Below are 15,152 nucleotides of genomic sequence, written 5' to 3' on the forward strand. Positions count from 1 at the left end.
CACTCCGAGAGAACCCAAAATTTGAATTGAGAATCCAATTGGGAACAGAAAAACCACAAGCGTCAAAACAGTACTGATCAAGCCTCTGAGATTCTGATGCGAGTTAATGCATGCGCACTAACAGGGATATAAGGTAAACCTGAGATATTTTGTTGCGTAAAACTGTCGCGAGTTTTGTAGGCCGGAAATTAGCGTAAGCCGTATCCGTGTTTACATCATCGCTTTATCACCCACTGTTCCAAATTCAATAGAGATCCTAGATAGAGAGAATGGCAATGGAACGCCTTATGAACCCCCAGGAATTCGAGGTTGCAGCGACCAGCAGTAGAGTAGGACAGTGTCCCGTTTGGGAAGAAGAGATCAGGAAACATCTCAAAGGGAAAGGATGGCCCCTTTGGAGTGAATTCTGCAATAATGAGGAAACAGGACCCGGGAGTATCTGACATACTTGGTGGGAGAACCTGTCAGAGATCCACAAGAAGAGCTTGGGAAAAGCTCGCAAGCCGATGGCAATCGTGTCCTGTCTGGCAAAATTGCGAGGCACAGAGGAGGTCGTTAGGACGCTGCGTAGAGAGATAGAGGAGAGAGACAGAACCAGTGAGGTAGACGTCAGTGAGGTAGAGAAGGAGAATCGAGATTTAAAAGAGCAGTTAGCAGCAAGGGACAGCGAGGTGGATGATGCCAAGAGGGCACATCAGTCTTGTCTCGTGCATTTGGACAGTTTTCTGACACAATAAGGCCTACCAGGACATGCAACGTGCGGTCTTGGTAAGACAAGAGACAGAACAGCAAGTTGAGAAATTGCAGAAACAGTGCAATGATTTAAAAGCAGATTTACGAGCACTCCATACTTCCACAATGGAACAAAGGCAGAGCTCGGTAGACCACGCAAAGTGCGGAAGCAAATTGCAGAATTGCAATCTCTGCTGTCCATGCAAAATGGATTTCAGAGTACATTCAGACGCCAATTAGATCAAGAAAACTGGCCCGATTGGCAGGAATTGACCGAGACTGCCCATAGATACGTACATGGGACATGTACTCAGGAAAAACCCCAGAAAAAGAAAGCACCCAACCCCCAACCGAACAGGCAGAACACACCCCCATGAATCCTGTAACCACACACCGCAGGGCCGCAGGATAAGGAGAAGCAGACTTCCTTTACACAACCCCGTTAACCGTGACCCAATTACGGGACGCGTGTGGAAAAATTACACCGTTTCTTCCCACTTCAGACCCCCACCAATTTTTCACGAAAGTCAAACAACAGGCTACCATGTACGGCCTGGATGAAAAGGAGAAAGTGTAGCTCACAGTTTTAAGCCTCGACCCGTCAGTCGTAGCAGCCCTTCCCGACCCACAGAATGTAGGAGGAGGCACACTCCAAGAGATGCACACAGCGATCCTGGATGCGATCGGCTTTAACAGAGGAGACCCCGTAGAAGGCCTAAATAACTGTAAGTAAAAGAAGACCGAGCACCCCACAGCGTTTGCTGGATTTTTGTGGATTCACTTTACCGCAGTTTTTGGAGAGTTAGCCCGCGCCCATTTGTCCCCAGATAATATGGCCAAATGGACCCAAATTCTAGTTTCCCATGCCACAGAAGCAGGATGAAAAGCTTGCGCAAGTTATGACCCCTCAGATGAGGCCCACAATGAAAAATGGGTTTTGAAGAGATTGTCCCACGCTTGGGAACAATCAATTGCAGGCAAAACTACATTTATAACACCCGATGAAGAGCAGGCAGAAATGAACCCAGTTAAAGCACACCAGAACCCCGCATGGGTAAATGAGGGCAGGAACAGCCAACCCCAGCCAAAACCTCAAGAATGTTACAACTGTGGACAGCTAGGACACTTTGCACGAGAGTGCAATGCGCCCCAGAAGCAGCAGAGATACCAACAGACAGGCAGCCTAAACAGGAATAGGGCAAAGCCGATCCATAGCGTTAGCGCCCGTTCAGAGAATGCAGACATGAACGGCACCGACTGACGGTGTTCGGGCTCCCCAACTTGGGTCTGAGACACTCTTTGGGACAAGTCCGGTAGATCGGTAGTAGCAGGCAAAGTCCGGGGACAACCCGTAGAATTTCTTTGGGACACAGGAGGGTCCCGCACCGCACTCAATTCCTCCACGATGTTCCAGCGAGACATGTGGCCCACCACAGATACCATCACACTCAGCGGTTTTACAGGCCATTTACAACAGGGACACATCACAGCCTCTGTTGCAATACAGATAGAGAACATCACAACCAAGCAGTTTTAGTTGATCTGCCCCAGACAGCAGAACATATCCATGGGATCGATTTCATGAACTCCCATAACCTTTCTTTCGACCCAATGAACAAGTGTGTATGGAAAATGGCAAAGGCAGCACGAGCCCCCGCCACGCTCACAGTAGGAGAATACGTAAATAGGATTAGCTCAGTAGGAGACTTCTGGTTTGACCCTCGAACCATTAGTGCAGACAAACAGGTTATGGCAGTCCTCCAGGAACATAAAGCAGCATTTGCACAGCACAAGCGTGACTGTGGCAGTTTGACTGGCTTTGTGAACATTACAGGTCCCGACCCTAAACCCCAGAAGCAGTACGGAGAAATCTCCAAAGTAATAGAGAGTTTGTTGGATCAAGGCGTACTCAGATCAGTAGCCTCCACAAACAACGCACCGATTTGGCCCGTCAGGAAACAGGATGGATCATGGCGACTGACCATTGATTACCGGGAACTGAACAAAGTAACCCCAGCAGCAGCCCCCACCGTAGCCACGAGTCCCGAGACCATGCTCCAACAAGGACTCCAGTCAAAAGTTTTTTCTGTTTTGGACATTAGTAAGGCTTCTGGTCCATTCCATTGGCTAAAGCGTGCCAGTACAAATTCGCCTTTACATTCCACGGGCAACAATACACGTGGACGTGCCTCCCACAAGGCTTCCACAACTCCCCCTCCATTTTCCACCGACAGCTGGCAAATGATTTAGCAAAATTTTCCCACCCCGATTGTCTGGTCCAGTATGTAGACGACTTGTTACTACAGACAGACAGAAAGGGAGAGCACATTTTGCTTCTCACCTTCTCACCTAGAGAACCTAGCACTCCTAAAAGAAATTGGTTGTAAAGTCAACCCCAAGAAGGCCCAGATTCTGAAAGAAAAAGTGATTTACTTGGGAACAGTGATCACTCATGGTAAACGCGAGATCGTCAAATTGCCCCTTCCCCACAATGTCTCAGCTCTCCGGTCATTTTTAGGACTGGTTGGTTACTGCTGAAACCATATTGACGGTTTCGCCACTAAAGCAGCGCCCCTTTCCGAACTTCTCAAGAAGCAGGCACCTTGGGAATGGCTTCCACAGCATACAGATGCCGTGGGCACTTTAAAAAGAGCACTCAGCACAGTTCCCGCACTACAGGTCCCAGATCCACATTCTCCGTACGCAATCGAAGTTGCAAGCACCGACCGAACCCTTTCGGCCGTGCTCCTCCAGGAACGCCACGACCAATTACGCCCCGTAGCATACGCCTCACGAGTGTTAGACCCTGTGGAGCAAGGATTTTCTGCCTGTGAAAGGCACCTGCTCGCAGTATTTTGGGCAGTACAATACTTCACATACATTACAGGACTCAATCTCATCACCATCCTCACAGAACACACCCCAATACAGCTATTGTTAGACGGCCAACTTAAGGATGGCACAGTCAGCCAAATCCGCGCAGCCCGTTGGACCCTTCTTTTACAGGGACGGGACATCACGGTAAAGAGAACCAAAACCCACACCTTCCTTGCCGATAATTTGCAGTATGCAGGCACCCCTCATGAATGTGAGATCATCACCACAAGACACAACACAGGCCCATTTATTCCCAAAACACCCCTCCGGAAAACAGGTAGTACACCCCAGAGACCCCAGCCCACAGACACGTGCGCACCCCTGAAGATTTATGTGGATGGCTCCTCCACAGTGTTAAATGGAGAGAGAATTACCGGTTGCGGTATATATGTAGAGGACGCACAGGGACGCGCCCTAGATGAAATTTCCTTGAAGTTGTCAGGACACTTAGGCTCACAGGCAGCAGAGCCGGCAGCGATTGCATATACTGTAGACCACCCAGACTCGTTCCCGACCACAGAAGACATCTATTCGCACAGCTTGTATGTCTGTAATGGTTTGACAGAATTCCTACCACTCTGGGAAACAAAAGGATTTGTTTCCGCGGACAGTAAACCCCTACCCTCAGCCCCATTACTCCGCCATACCTTAGAGACAGCGAAGGATAGGAAATACGGAATAATTAAGGTTCGCCGTCATCACCGTTCTTCCCCCCCGGTAACGTTAAAGCAGACGCCCTAGCGAAGGCAGGCTCCGGGCATGGTTATTTTTGGACCCCCCGAAAGCACCCCAGTACACGCAGTTCAGGTCTCACAGCCAACATTCAGGATTTAGCGAAGGCCCAGAAAGAGGATGAGAAACTCAGGGAAGTTTTAAAGGGAACCTTCCCAGCCCCGTACGACAAGTTTAGAAACGCAATCACCACACACGACAGTGTGAACAAAGAACAAAGAAATGTACAGCACAGGAACAGGCCCTTCGGCCCTCCAAGCCTGTGCCGACCATGCTGCCCGACTAAACTACAATCTTCTACACTTCCTGGATCCGTATCCCTCTATTCCCATCCTATTCATGTATTTGTCAAGATGCCCCTTAAATGTCACTATCGTCCCTGCTTCCACCACCTCCTCCGGTAGCGAGTTCCAGGCACCCACTACCCTCTGCGTAAAAAACTTGCCTCGTACATCTACTCTAAACCTTGCCCCTCTCACCTTAAACCTATGCCCCCTAGTAATTGACCCCTCTACCCCGGGGAAAAGCCTCTGACTATCCACTCTGTCTATGCCCCTCATAATTTTGTAGACCTCTATCAGGTCGCCCCTCAACCTCCTTCGTTCCAGTGAGAACAAACCGAGTTTATTCAACCGCTCCTCATAGCTAATGCCCTCCATACCAGGCAACATTCTGGTAAATCTCTTCTGCACCCTCCCTAAAGCCTCCACATCCTTCTGGTAGTGTGGCAACCAGAATTGAACACTATATTCCAAGTGTGGCCTAACTAAGGTTCTATACAGCTGCAACATGACTTGCCAATTCTTATACTCAATGCCCCGGCCAATGAAGGCAAGCATGCCGTATGCCTTCTTGACTACCTTCTCCACCTGTATTGCCCCTTTCAGTGACCTGTGGACCTGTACACCTAGATCTCTCTTACTGTCAATACTCTTGAGGGTTCTACCATTCACTGTATATTCCCTACCTGCATTAGACCTTCCAAAATGCATTACCTCACATTTGTCCGGATTAAACTCCACCTGCCATCTCTTCGCCCAAGCCTCCAAACAATCTAAATCCTGCTGTATCCTCGGACAGTCCTCATCGCTATCCGCAATTCCACCAACCTTTGTGTCGTCTGCAAACTTACTAATCAGACCAGTTACATTTTCCTCCAAATCATTTTCCTCCAAATCATTTATATATACTACAAACAGCAAAGGTCCCAGCACTGATCCCTGTGGAACACCACTGGTCACAGTCCTCCAATTAGAAAAGCATCCTTCCATTGCTACTCTCTGTCTTCTATGACCTAGCCAGTTCTGTATCCACCTTGCCAGTTCACCCCTGATCCCGCGTGACTTCACCTTTTGTACTAGTCTACCATGAGGGACCTTGTCAAAGGCCTTACTGAAGTCCATGTAGACAACATCCACTGCCCTACCTGCATCAATCATCTTAGTGACCTCCTCGAAAAACTCTATCAAGTTAGTGAGACACGACCTCCCCTTCACAAAACCATGCTGCCTCACTAATACGTCCATTTGCTTCCAAATGGGAGTAGATCCTGTCTCGAAGAATTCTCTCCAGTAATTTCCCTACCACTGAAGTAAGGCTCACCGGCCTGTAGTTCCCTGGATTATCCTTGCTACCCTTCTTAAACAGAGGAACAACATTGGCTATTCTCCAGTCCTCCGGGACATCACCTGAAGACAGTGAGGATCCAACGATTTCTGTCAAGGCCTCAGCAATTTCCTCTCCAGCCTCCTTCAGTATTCTGGGGTAGATCCCATCAGGCCCTGGGGACTTATCTACCTTAATATTTTTTAAGACACCCAACACCTCGTCTTTTTGGATCTCAATGTGACCCAGGCTATCTACACACCCTTCTCCAGACTCAACATCTACCAATTTCTTCTCTTTGGTGAATACTGATGCAAAGTATTAATTTAGTACCTCGCCCATTTCCTCTGGCTCCACACATAGATTCCCTTGCCTATCCTTCAGTGGGCCAACCCTTTCCCTGGCTACCCTCTTGCTTTTTATGTACGTGTAAAAAGCCTTGGGATTTTCCTTAACCCTATTTGCCAATAACTTTTCGTGACCCCTTCTAGCCCTCCTGACTCCTTGCTTAAGTTCCTTCCTACTTTCTTTATTTCCACACAGGCTTCGTCTGTTCCCAGCCTTTTAGCCCTGACAAATGCCTCCTTTTTCTTTTTGACGAGGCCTACAATATTTCTCGTTATCCAAGGTTCCCGAAAATTGCCGTATTTATCCTTCTTCTTCACAGGAACATGTCGGTCCTGAATTCCTTTCAACTGACACTTGAAAGCCTCCCACATGTCAGATGTTGATTTGCCCTCAAACATCCGCCCCCAATCTATGTTCTTCAGTTCCCGCCTAATATTGTTATAATTAGCCTTCCCCCAATTTAGCACATTCATCCTAGGACCACTCTTATCCTTGTCCACCAGCACTTTAAAACTTACTGAATTGTGGTCACTGTTCCCGAAATGCTCCCCTACTGAAACCACCTGGCCGGGCTCATTCCCCAATACCAGGTCCAGTACCGCCCCTACCCTAGTTGGACTGTCCACATATTGTTTTAAGAAGCCATCCTGGATGCTCCTTACAAACTCCGCCCCGTCTAAGCCCCTAGCACTAAGTGAGTCCCAGTCAATATTGGGGAAGTTGACGTCTCCCATCACCACAACCCTGTTGTTTTTACTCTTTTCCAAAATCTGTCTACCTATCTGCTCCTCTATCTCCCGCTGGCTGTTGGGAGGCCTGTAGTAAACCCCCAACATTGTGACTGCACCCTTCTTATTCCTGATCTCTACCCATATAGCTTCACTGCCCTCGGAGGTGTCCTCCCGCAGTACAGCTGTGATATTCTCCCTAACCAGTAGCGCAACTCCGCCACCCCTTTTACATCCCCCTCTATCCCGCCTGAAACATCTAAATCCTGGAACGTTTAGCTGCCAATCCTGCCCTTCCCTCAACCAGGTCTCTGTAATGGCAACAACATCATAGTTCCAAGTTCTAATCCAAGCTCTAAGTTCATCTGCCTTACCCGTAATACTTCTTGCATTAAAACATATGCACTTCAGGCCCCAGACCCGCTGTGTTCAGCAACTTCTCCCTGTCTGCTCTACCTCAGAGCCCCACTGTCCCTATTCCCTAGTTCTCCCTCAATGCTCTCACCTTCTGACCTATTGCTCCCGTGCCCAACCCCCTGCCATACTAGTTTAAACCCTCCCGTGTGACACTAGCAAACCTCGTGGTCAGGATATTTATGCCTCTCCAGTTTAGATGCAACCCGTCCTTCTTATATAGGTCACACCTGCCCCGGAAGAGCTCCCAGTGGTCCAGATAACGGAAACCCTCCCTCCTACACCAGCTGTTTAGCCACGTGTTTAGCTGCTCTATCTTCCTATTTCTAGCCTCACTGGCACGTGGCACAGGGAGTAATCCCAAGATTACAACCCTAGAGGTCCTGTCTTTTAACTTTCTGCCTAGCTCCCTGAACTCCTGCTGCAGGACCTCATGCCCCTTCCTGCCTATGTCGTTAGTACCATTATGTACAACGACCTCTGCCTGTTTGCCCTCCCCCTTAGGGATGCCCTCTACCCGTTCGGAGACATCCTGGCACCAGGGAGGCAACATACCATCCTGGAGACTCTTTCACGTCCACAGAAGCGCCTATCTGTGCCCCTGACTATAGAGTCCCCTATTACTATTGCTCTTCTGCGCTTTGACCCTCCCTTCTGAACATCAGAGCCAGCCGAGGTGCCACTGCTCTGGCTGCTGCTGTTTTCCCCTGATAGGCTATCCCCCCGACAGTATCCAAAGGGGTATACCTGTTCGAGAGGGGGACAACCACAGGGGATTCCTGCACTGACTGCCTGCCCTTTATGGTGGTCACCCATTTCTCTGTCTTCACCTTGGGTGTGACCACATTTATATAACTGCGATCTATGACGCTTTCCGCCACCTGCATGCTCCTAAGTGCATCCAATTGCTGCTCCAACCGAACCATGCGGTCTGTGAGGAGCTCCAGTTGGGTGCACTTTCTGCAGATGAAGCCATCCGGGACGCTGGAAGCCTCCCGAACCTGCCACATCTCACAGTCAGAGCACTGCACCCCTCTAACTGACATTGCGTCAATTAATTAAAATTAAAAGTTTAACATTTAAAAAAATAATTTTATTTTTTTTAAAGTTACTGTTAACTATCTGTTTCCTAGCACTAGATTTCTAATATAAATGCGAAAGCTAAATATAGTACTCTCCGATCTCTGGCTTAGATACCCCTCTAAATTATAATTAAGTGATTATGTTTAATTAGTTACCAATGCTTAATTTTTTTAATTTAGTGTAGATTCCCAACCAGCCACTCAGGTTACAGCTTTTCTGTTTCCCCCCGACACACACAATTTGAAAAAGGTATAAAAGTAAAAATGAGTAAAAATCATTTACTTACCTTCTTACCTTCTGAGTGTCTTAGATGTTCTCAGGTTCTCTCCCTGACAGAGACTGCTCCTCCTCCTCTGAACGGCTCCCAAAACTAGGATGGCATTTTAAAGGATGGCATTTATATAGTTCCCAGCCAGGACAGGAACCAGATCATTTGTCAGTTCCATGACAATCATGGACACCAAGGAATTGAACCCACCCTAGCCCACCTCAGACCGCTTTGCTGGTGGCCTGATTTAAAAATCGATGTCACACACTACATTGAGAATTGCTTAATCTGTGCCCAGAACAATCCGGACAGATATGCTAAAAAGGCTCAACTTAGTCATACCCGCCCCGTTAATGGACCCTGGACAAATATCCAGGTAGATTATATAGGACCCCTACCCCCGTGCAGAAATGGTTACAAGTATGTGTTGGTGGTCATAGACACATTCACAAAATAGGTGGAAGCATTTCCGTCAAGAACTAAAATATTAACACACCACATCTTTACAAGATGGGGCCTCCCACGCAGTATAGAGTCCGACCAACGCTCCCATTTCACCGGACGTGTAATGAAAAAAGTCCTCACGATTTTCGGCATTAGACATAAGTTCCATATCGCATACCACCCCCAGTCAAGTGGTAATGTAGAACGAATGAATAGGACATTGAAAGCCACCCTCAGGAACATGGTACAGCAGAATAATAGCACCTGGGATTCAGTACTCCCATTTGCTTTGATGTTTTTAAGAAACACGGTATCTACATCCACAGGATACACCCCCCACACCCTCATGACCGGACGCCCCATGAACGGCACGGAGTATTTATTAGGACTAGATTTGGCCAGTCCCGCAGTTACAGCCCTCACGCATGAAAATGCGGTTAAACAACTGATACAGAATATAAAGGCAGCCCAACTCGCAGCAGCAGTGAGACTTGGAACCAGGAAGAAACAGAGCAAGGCTTGTTTCGACAAAACAGTACACGCCACTGAGTTTACAGTAGGGCAACAAGTTATGCTTTCCCTTTACAACCCCAGTTCATTCCTCTCCCCAAAATCTTCCGGACCGTCCTCCATTTCGGACAAAGTCAGCCCCTCAGTATACAAAATAACCTAAGCCAATGGTAAGTCTGCGTCATATAAACCAGTTCAAGGCTTATGGCTCACAGAATAACCACACACACCACATCCTGCTCGCAGCAGCAGACGAGCACGCCCCGCCCACAGATGACATATTCCTACCCTCCCCCAACCACTCCAGCCCGTCCTCAGACATGACTTCAACTCTGCCCCAGAGGCACGACTCCGCCTCTCCCTTTCCTCAACCAGCAGCGACATTGATTGCGATCACAATGACGATAGCCACAGCACACCACGTTACGACTATGCCCCTGTACCAGGCCCCACTCCGAGCGAATCTGAGCATGATTCTACCGACTCATTTGAGATCACTTATGTCAAAGCCCCCGACCCAGACCCACCGCCCGACGACTACGGATTGAAGCATCGTAGCTCCAACCTCGACACACGATTCTGGCACCGAGACAATTCGTTCAGGCCCATCCGGAATGATGAGATGGACCCCAATTCGCCCCAAGCAGCTTTAGCACGGTTACTACAGACAAGAGTTTGGCAGCCGGGAGAAGATGATGACTTACAGTCTGACTCCCACCAAACTAATCCCTTTGCGACCCTGTTCGCTATTGAGCCGTGAGGTGTCCAGATGATAGAGAAAAAAGGAACCAATGGAGAGATACAGTGTCCTTTCTGATGGAACCCGCACCATGTTTGTTGAATGTTTGTTCGTGAGTGTTATCGTTAAGTGTTGTTCGTAAACTCGAAAGTTTTCATGGCCCCACGTCACCACTCCTTTAACGCCCCCCGGCTGTTAATGGAACAAGTTTGTCCCCAGACAATAGTTCAGAGGAACTAGTTTGTCGACAGAACACGACTCATAGTTGGTCTCCTATTTCGAGAGGCAGCCCCCCACGACGACCATATTCTTACCCGTTCTTGCCGGTTGCTCAGGCAGTGGAGAAACAGCATTGGTCCCTGCCCTGCCTGAAGACCCCCCTCTGGTCAACTTCGCTCGGGTAGAGCACATACGGCATTGATCACCGTCCTACCCGGGGATTCCACCCATTTCTTGCCCATACGCATCCCATTTTGGCTTGTTACGTTCAAAATTCTTTTGTTTGGTTTTGGCAATCCTTACGTTGCTTCCCTATGCTATTTACATCCTCAAACACTGGGATGGTAAATCACACAGGCTGCGAGACGGCTCGAAGTACGGCAGTATTTTTCTTAGATGTCTAGTGCAAATATTCGGTTTAAAAAAAAAAAATGAGGGAGTCACAGATGGTGTCCAATTATAAAGGGAAATTGGCAATAAAGGACAGACAGACAGACATACGAAATCTTAAGCAAGATAATAACAGAGATTATGCTTGTGTTCACAGAACTCAGGAACCCCAGAGGAAGACAAAGAAGAAGTCCGACAAAGATGAAGACAGCCTTCGTGTTCACATGGATCTTAGCGGACGTTACCCCCCTGACCCCTACCACATAAACTGTAAACGATTCTCACCCCTGTAATACACGGAACCCCGAGATAACTAGCCCAGCGACAGCTAGCAATACCCCGACCTGGTGTGATAAGTTTATCACCGGGTACTCACTCTTATATGTAGTCGAAGCACTCTTAGTACTGGCGATACTTTACAGTGTCGTGCAAACGTTTAGAGTCAAGAAATGGCGAAAGAGAGCATATTGCTCTCGCACCCCGGTATACAGGTTTAGGTCCACCATTTTCGGATTTCACCAGACCCCCGAACCCATTGGGATGGATTAAAGAGCACCATTTTCTTTATGTATTCTATGGAATAAAGAGATGTAAACCTCGGTGTCTGACTGCCAGGCCAGAGAAATTTGTGTGCTGCTATTTTGTACAGTTTAAGATGTATAGATTATTTTTGGATTGTTTGTATTTTTGGATTGTTTGAATGAGGATAGCTTATTGAGAATAGTTAGAGGTTCCAGTTTTTTTATTTTTCTGTAAAGCACGTATTAATGTCATAGCGCCCCATAGAGTTTTATGATAATGAATGTATTTAAAATGGTTTAGGTAAAATTGTGTTGCATAGGATAGGACAGTGTAGAGCCTAAGTATGGGTGCCCCGGTGGTCAGAGGATGAAGACGACATAGTAATGTGATCCTTCACGCTGAGGATCACAAGGAGGGAGTGTAGCCATCTGGGATGGCCACATCCCGATTACAAAATGGACACTTGCAAAGAATGCAGGGAAAATTGGACAATGCTATGAAACAAGCAGGTGCAAGCTCTGTCTGTTGATTAGAACCTTAAACTCTCAGACAGGACAGAAACTACCAAACAATCTACATACAAATGAGCCATCTCCGGGGACAAAAGGGAAACATTTAGATACATAATGTTAGGACAGACTCCCTAGCGCCAGAAGAAGCTAAGACGAAGCAGACTTGACAGTCACCAGGACACACCCAGCGATCAGGGAACCACCCCTCTATTGGAGGAAAATCGATACAGATGATTGGGAAAGACCCAATTAGTTGAGGCCAAGTTCAAGGCCCGCCCAAAAGCGCGCGAAGCCCTTTTCAGTATAAAAGGTATCCCCCAAGGGAGAATCTTCCTCCTTTGGCTCTCACCGAAGAGAGAGACCTGCCTAGCAGCTGCACCAGACCAAGTAAGTCCCAAATCAACGCACGCTATTAGATAGACGCTCCTAGTTGCTACCCTGTAAACAGCTCAACCCAGCAGCCTCAGAACCGAGCAACGGCCATTGGTCCTCTGACTGAGTGGGCACCCGAAGCTAAGTATAGGCTTTAGTAATAGTGGTAGTTTAGTTTGTAGAGTTTATGCATGAGTAGATTTGACTGTGTGTAAATAAATGAGCATTGCTTTTGAACTTACTAACTGGTGTATTGAGTCATTTATCAGTATTCGGTTCTGAACCTTGTGGCGGTGTTGAAAGATACCTGGCGACTCTTGAGCAAACGTGATTAAACAGAGCCAAATTAAGAGCCAACCAAAAGTTAGCAACAGGAGTGAGACCCATGCAGGCACGGGGAGAATGTGCAAACTCCACGCAGACAGTGACCCGGGATCGAACCCGGGTCCTCAGCGGCGTGAGGCAGCAGTGCTAACCACTGCACCACCGTGCCACCCCTGGTTTATGGGTGGTTAATGATCACTCCCCAAAAGTCACCTCCCTGAAAATAGGCTGTAGGCGGAAACAGAGACCGGCATACCTGTCGGTGGCGGGAAATTGCCAACCCACCCACTTCCATCTGGAGATCAATTGGGGGGGTTATTACACTTACTAACTTTTATGATTTTGCTAGTTAAGCACATACAGAATGATAGCCGAATGCAATCCTACTTCAGGCGAAATCTAAAGGATGGGAGAATTTGGACCAAGAGGAAGATGGAATTCAGTCACCATTTTAAAATCCATACATTTTGATCCTTATTTTTCTATTTAATATAATACAAAATTACCTGGAAATTTGATATGAGAAGCACAAGAGCAGAGGTTATTTGCAAGGCAGGCTGACTAGCTAGGAGATTTAAAAAAACTTGGGTGCTGCAGCACCATTATTGGCAGCGATGTGCCATTACGAGTTCACACATGCAGTTTTATAAAGGTAAACCTAGTAACTCAGCCGGTACAAGATACTTTAATGTGCTATTACTTTTATTTATGTTCACATTTACTTGAAATAGCTAATGACAGAGTCAACTGCGTGTATTGAAAATAAATAATTGAATTATTTTTTCTATCATTGACAGAGATCAAGAACGTTTCCAACTACTCTTCTGTTGAAATAAAGTACAATGAATCATCCGCAGTTACTTGGAATTTCTTTGTGCAACCTTCACTCGGTCTCACTGCTGAGAGAATAGGTTGCCCTCCGGAGCAAGTGTGGTGTCAGTATATTCCCATCATCTATTTAACTCAGTACATCTTTTCTGCTATCCTGATTGGAATTGGGTACCCTGTTTGTAATGTTATATCTTATACATTGTATTCAAAAATTCTCGGACCAAAGCCCCAGGTAAGAGATTTTTAATTATTGTAAAATGCCAACAGATATGTATAAATAAGATCAGAAGCATGCAGACATCCAATGACATACTGTTTCAGCAAGCGTTTGGCAGTATTTGTATTAGCACTTTTTTGAGGGTAATTGTAGCTTTGATCTCTCAATTTCTCCCTCTTATTTTCTTCCATGTTAATTGGACCATAATTAGGGCAAATACTTTGGTCTGATAAAAACTGGCAATTTTCAGATTCCACAATTCCCTCAGTTTTACACTTTACTGGCACATCTTAAAGGGGTGGTATTCGGTCTTCCTTCAGCCAAATAACATTGAATTAGTTTCCAGCTGGTTACTGTAATTACTGGTTTTACAAATGGGAAGTGGCAACTCCACTCATCAGCATTTAAAAAAAATTAGAATCTAAATGAAAATCTGGGTGAGCAAAATAAATGTTTGTGCTATCTGAATTTAAGAACTCAGCATATACTCGGCTCACCAATATTTCATAAACTAAAACAGTGGCAGCGAGCAAAGTGGAACTGAGGGCCTTACTGATGACGACCAACTATTACAAGAACCAGGTGGAAATGTCCTTCATTTGTTAGCCAGCAGAGGGAGATAGACCACTCGTATTCAAAATAAATGCCAATGTGGTATGAAAGAAACTGCGTTCGAACTAAATCTGTAAGAAAACATCCCATACAATTCAGTGTTTTTATGTTTACAGGTTTCATCACTGCGCATATTGTTGAGCCAGAGAAATTAATATTTACAGGCTAACACAAAAACGAGAAGAAACACATAAAGCAGAAAGAGAGAAAGAAAAAACAACATACAGTCAAACAAGGAACATTATAAATATTGACATATTCCCTCCCATGGCTGCTGTGGAACCTATTTGGCCGTTCTGCCTTCATTGGGCTCCTAATATTGGCCCTTGCATGTATTGTCCAGTGGTGTGCTGATGCTGTCTCTGTTATTCCAGCTTGTTCTCGCGCCCCCCAAAGTCTATTTATAGCTTTTTCCTCTCCGCCAGAAGCTCTAGTCGATGCTGCAGAGTACCAGTTGCTGCCTAGTCACCCTCTCCTTCCTGTCTGGGCGCACTGTATGGGATAATCTGTCCTCTGATCACAGCCTTCAGCACCTCCCAAAACAAGGAGGATGCGACCTCCCCATTCTGGTTATAGGTGATGTACCCATCCATGGCCTGTGACATCGTTTTGCAAAAAGCCTTATCAGTAAGTACGGCCGTGTCCAACCTCCATGGGGACCAGCCCGTCTCTA

General features: G+C 46.8%; 1 protein-coding gene across 1 annotated transcript in view; it reads left to right on the top strand.

The window, feature by feature from the left end:
- mfsd8 (major facilitator superfamily domain containing 8) overlaps nt 1-15,152 on the top strand; it is a 108,805-nt gene that overhangs the window by 87,509 nt on the left and 6,144 nt on the right. Inside the window, exon 11 of the mRNA XM_072495664.1 lies at nt 13,617-13,882. Coding sequence (XP_072351765.1) covers nt 13,617-13,882 — 266 coding nt within the window. The remainder of the gene's footprint in view (nt 1-13,616; nt 13,883-15,152) is intronic.

Source organism: Scyliorhinus torazame, chromosome 3 (genome assembly GCF_047496885.1).
Source record: "Scyliorhinus torazame isolate Kashiwa2021f chromosome 3, sScyTor2.1, whole genome shotgun sequence".
NCBI lineage: Eukaryota > Metazoa > Chordata > Chondrichthyes > Carcharhiniformes > Scyliorhinidae > Scyliorhinus > Scyliorhinus torazame.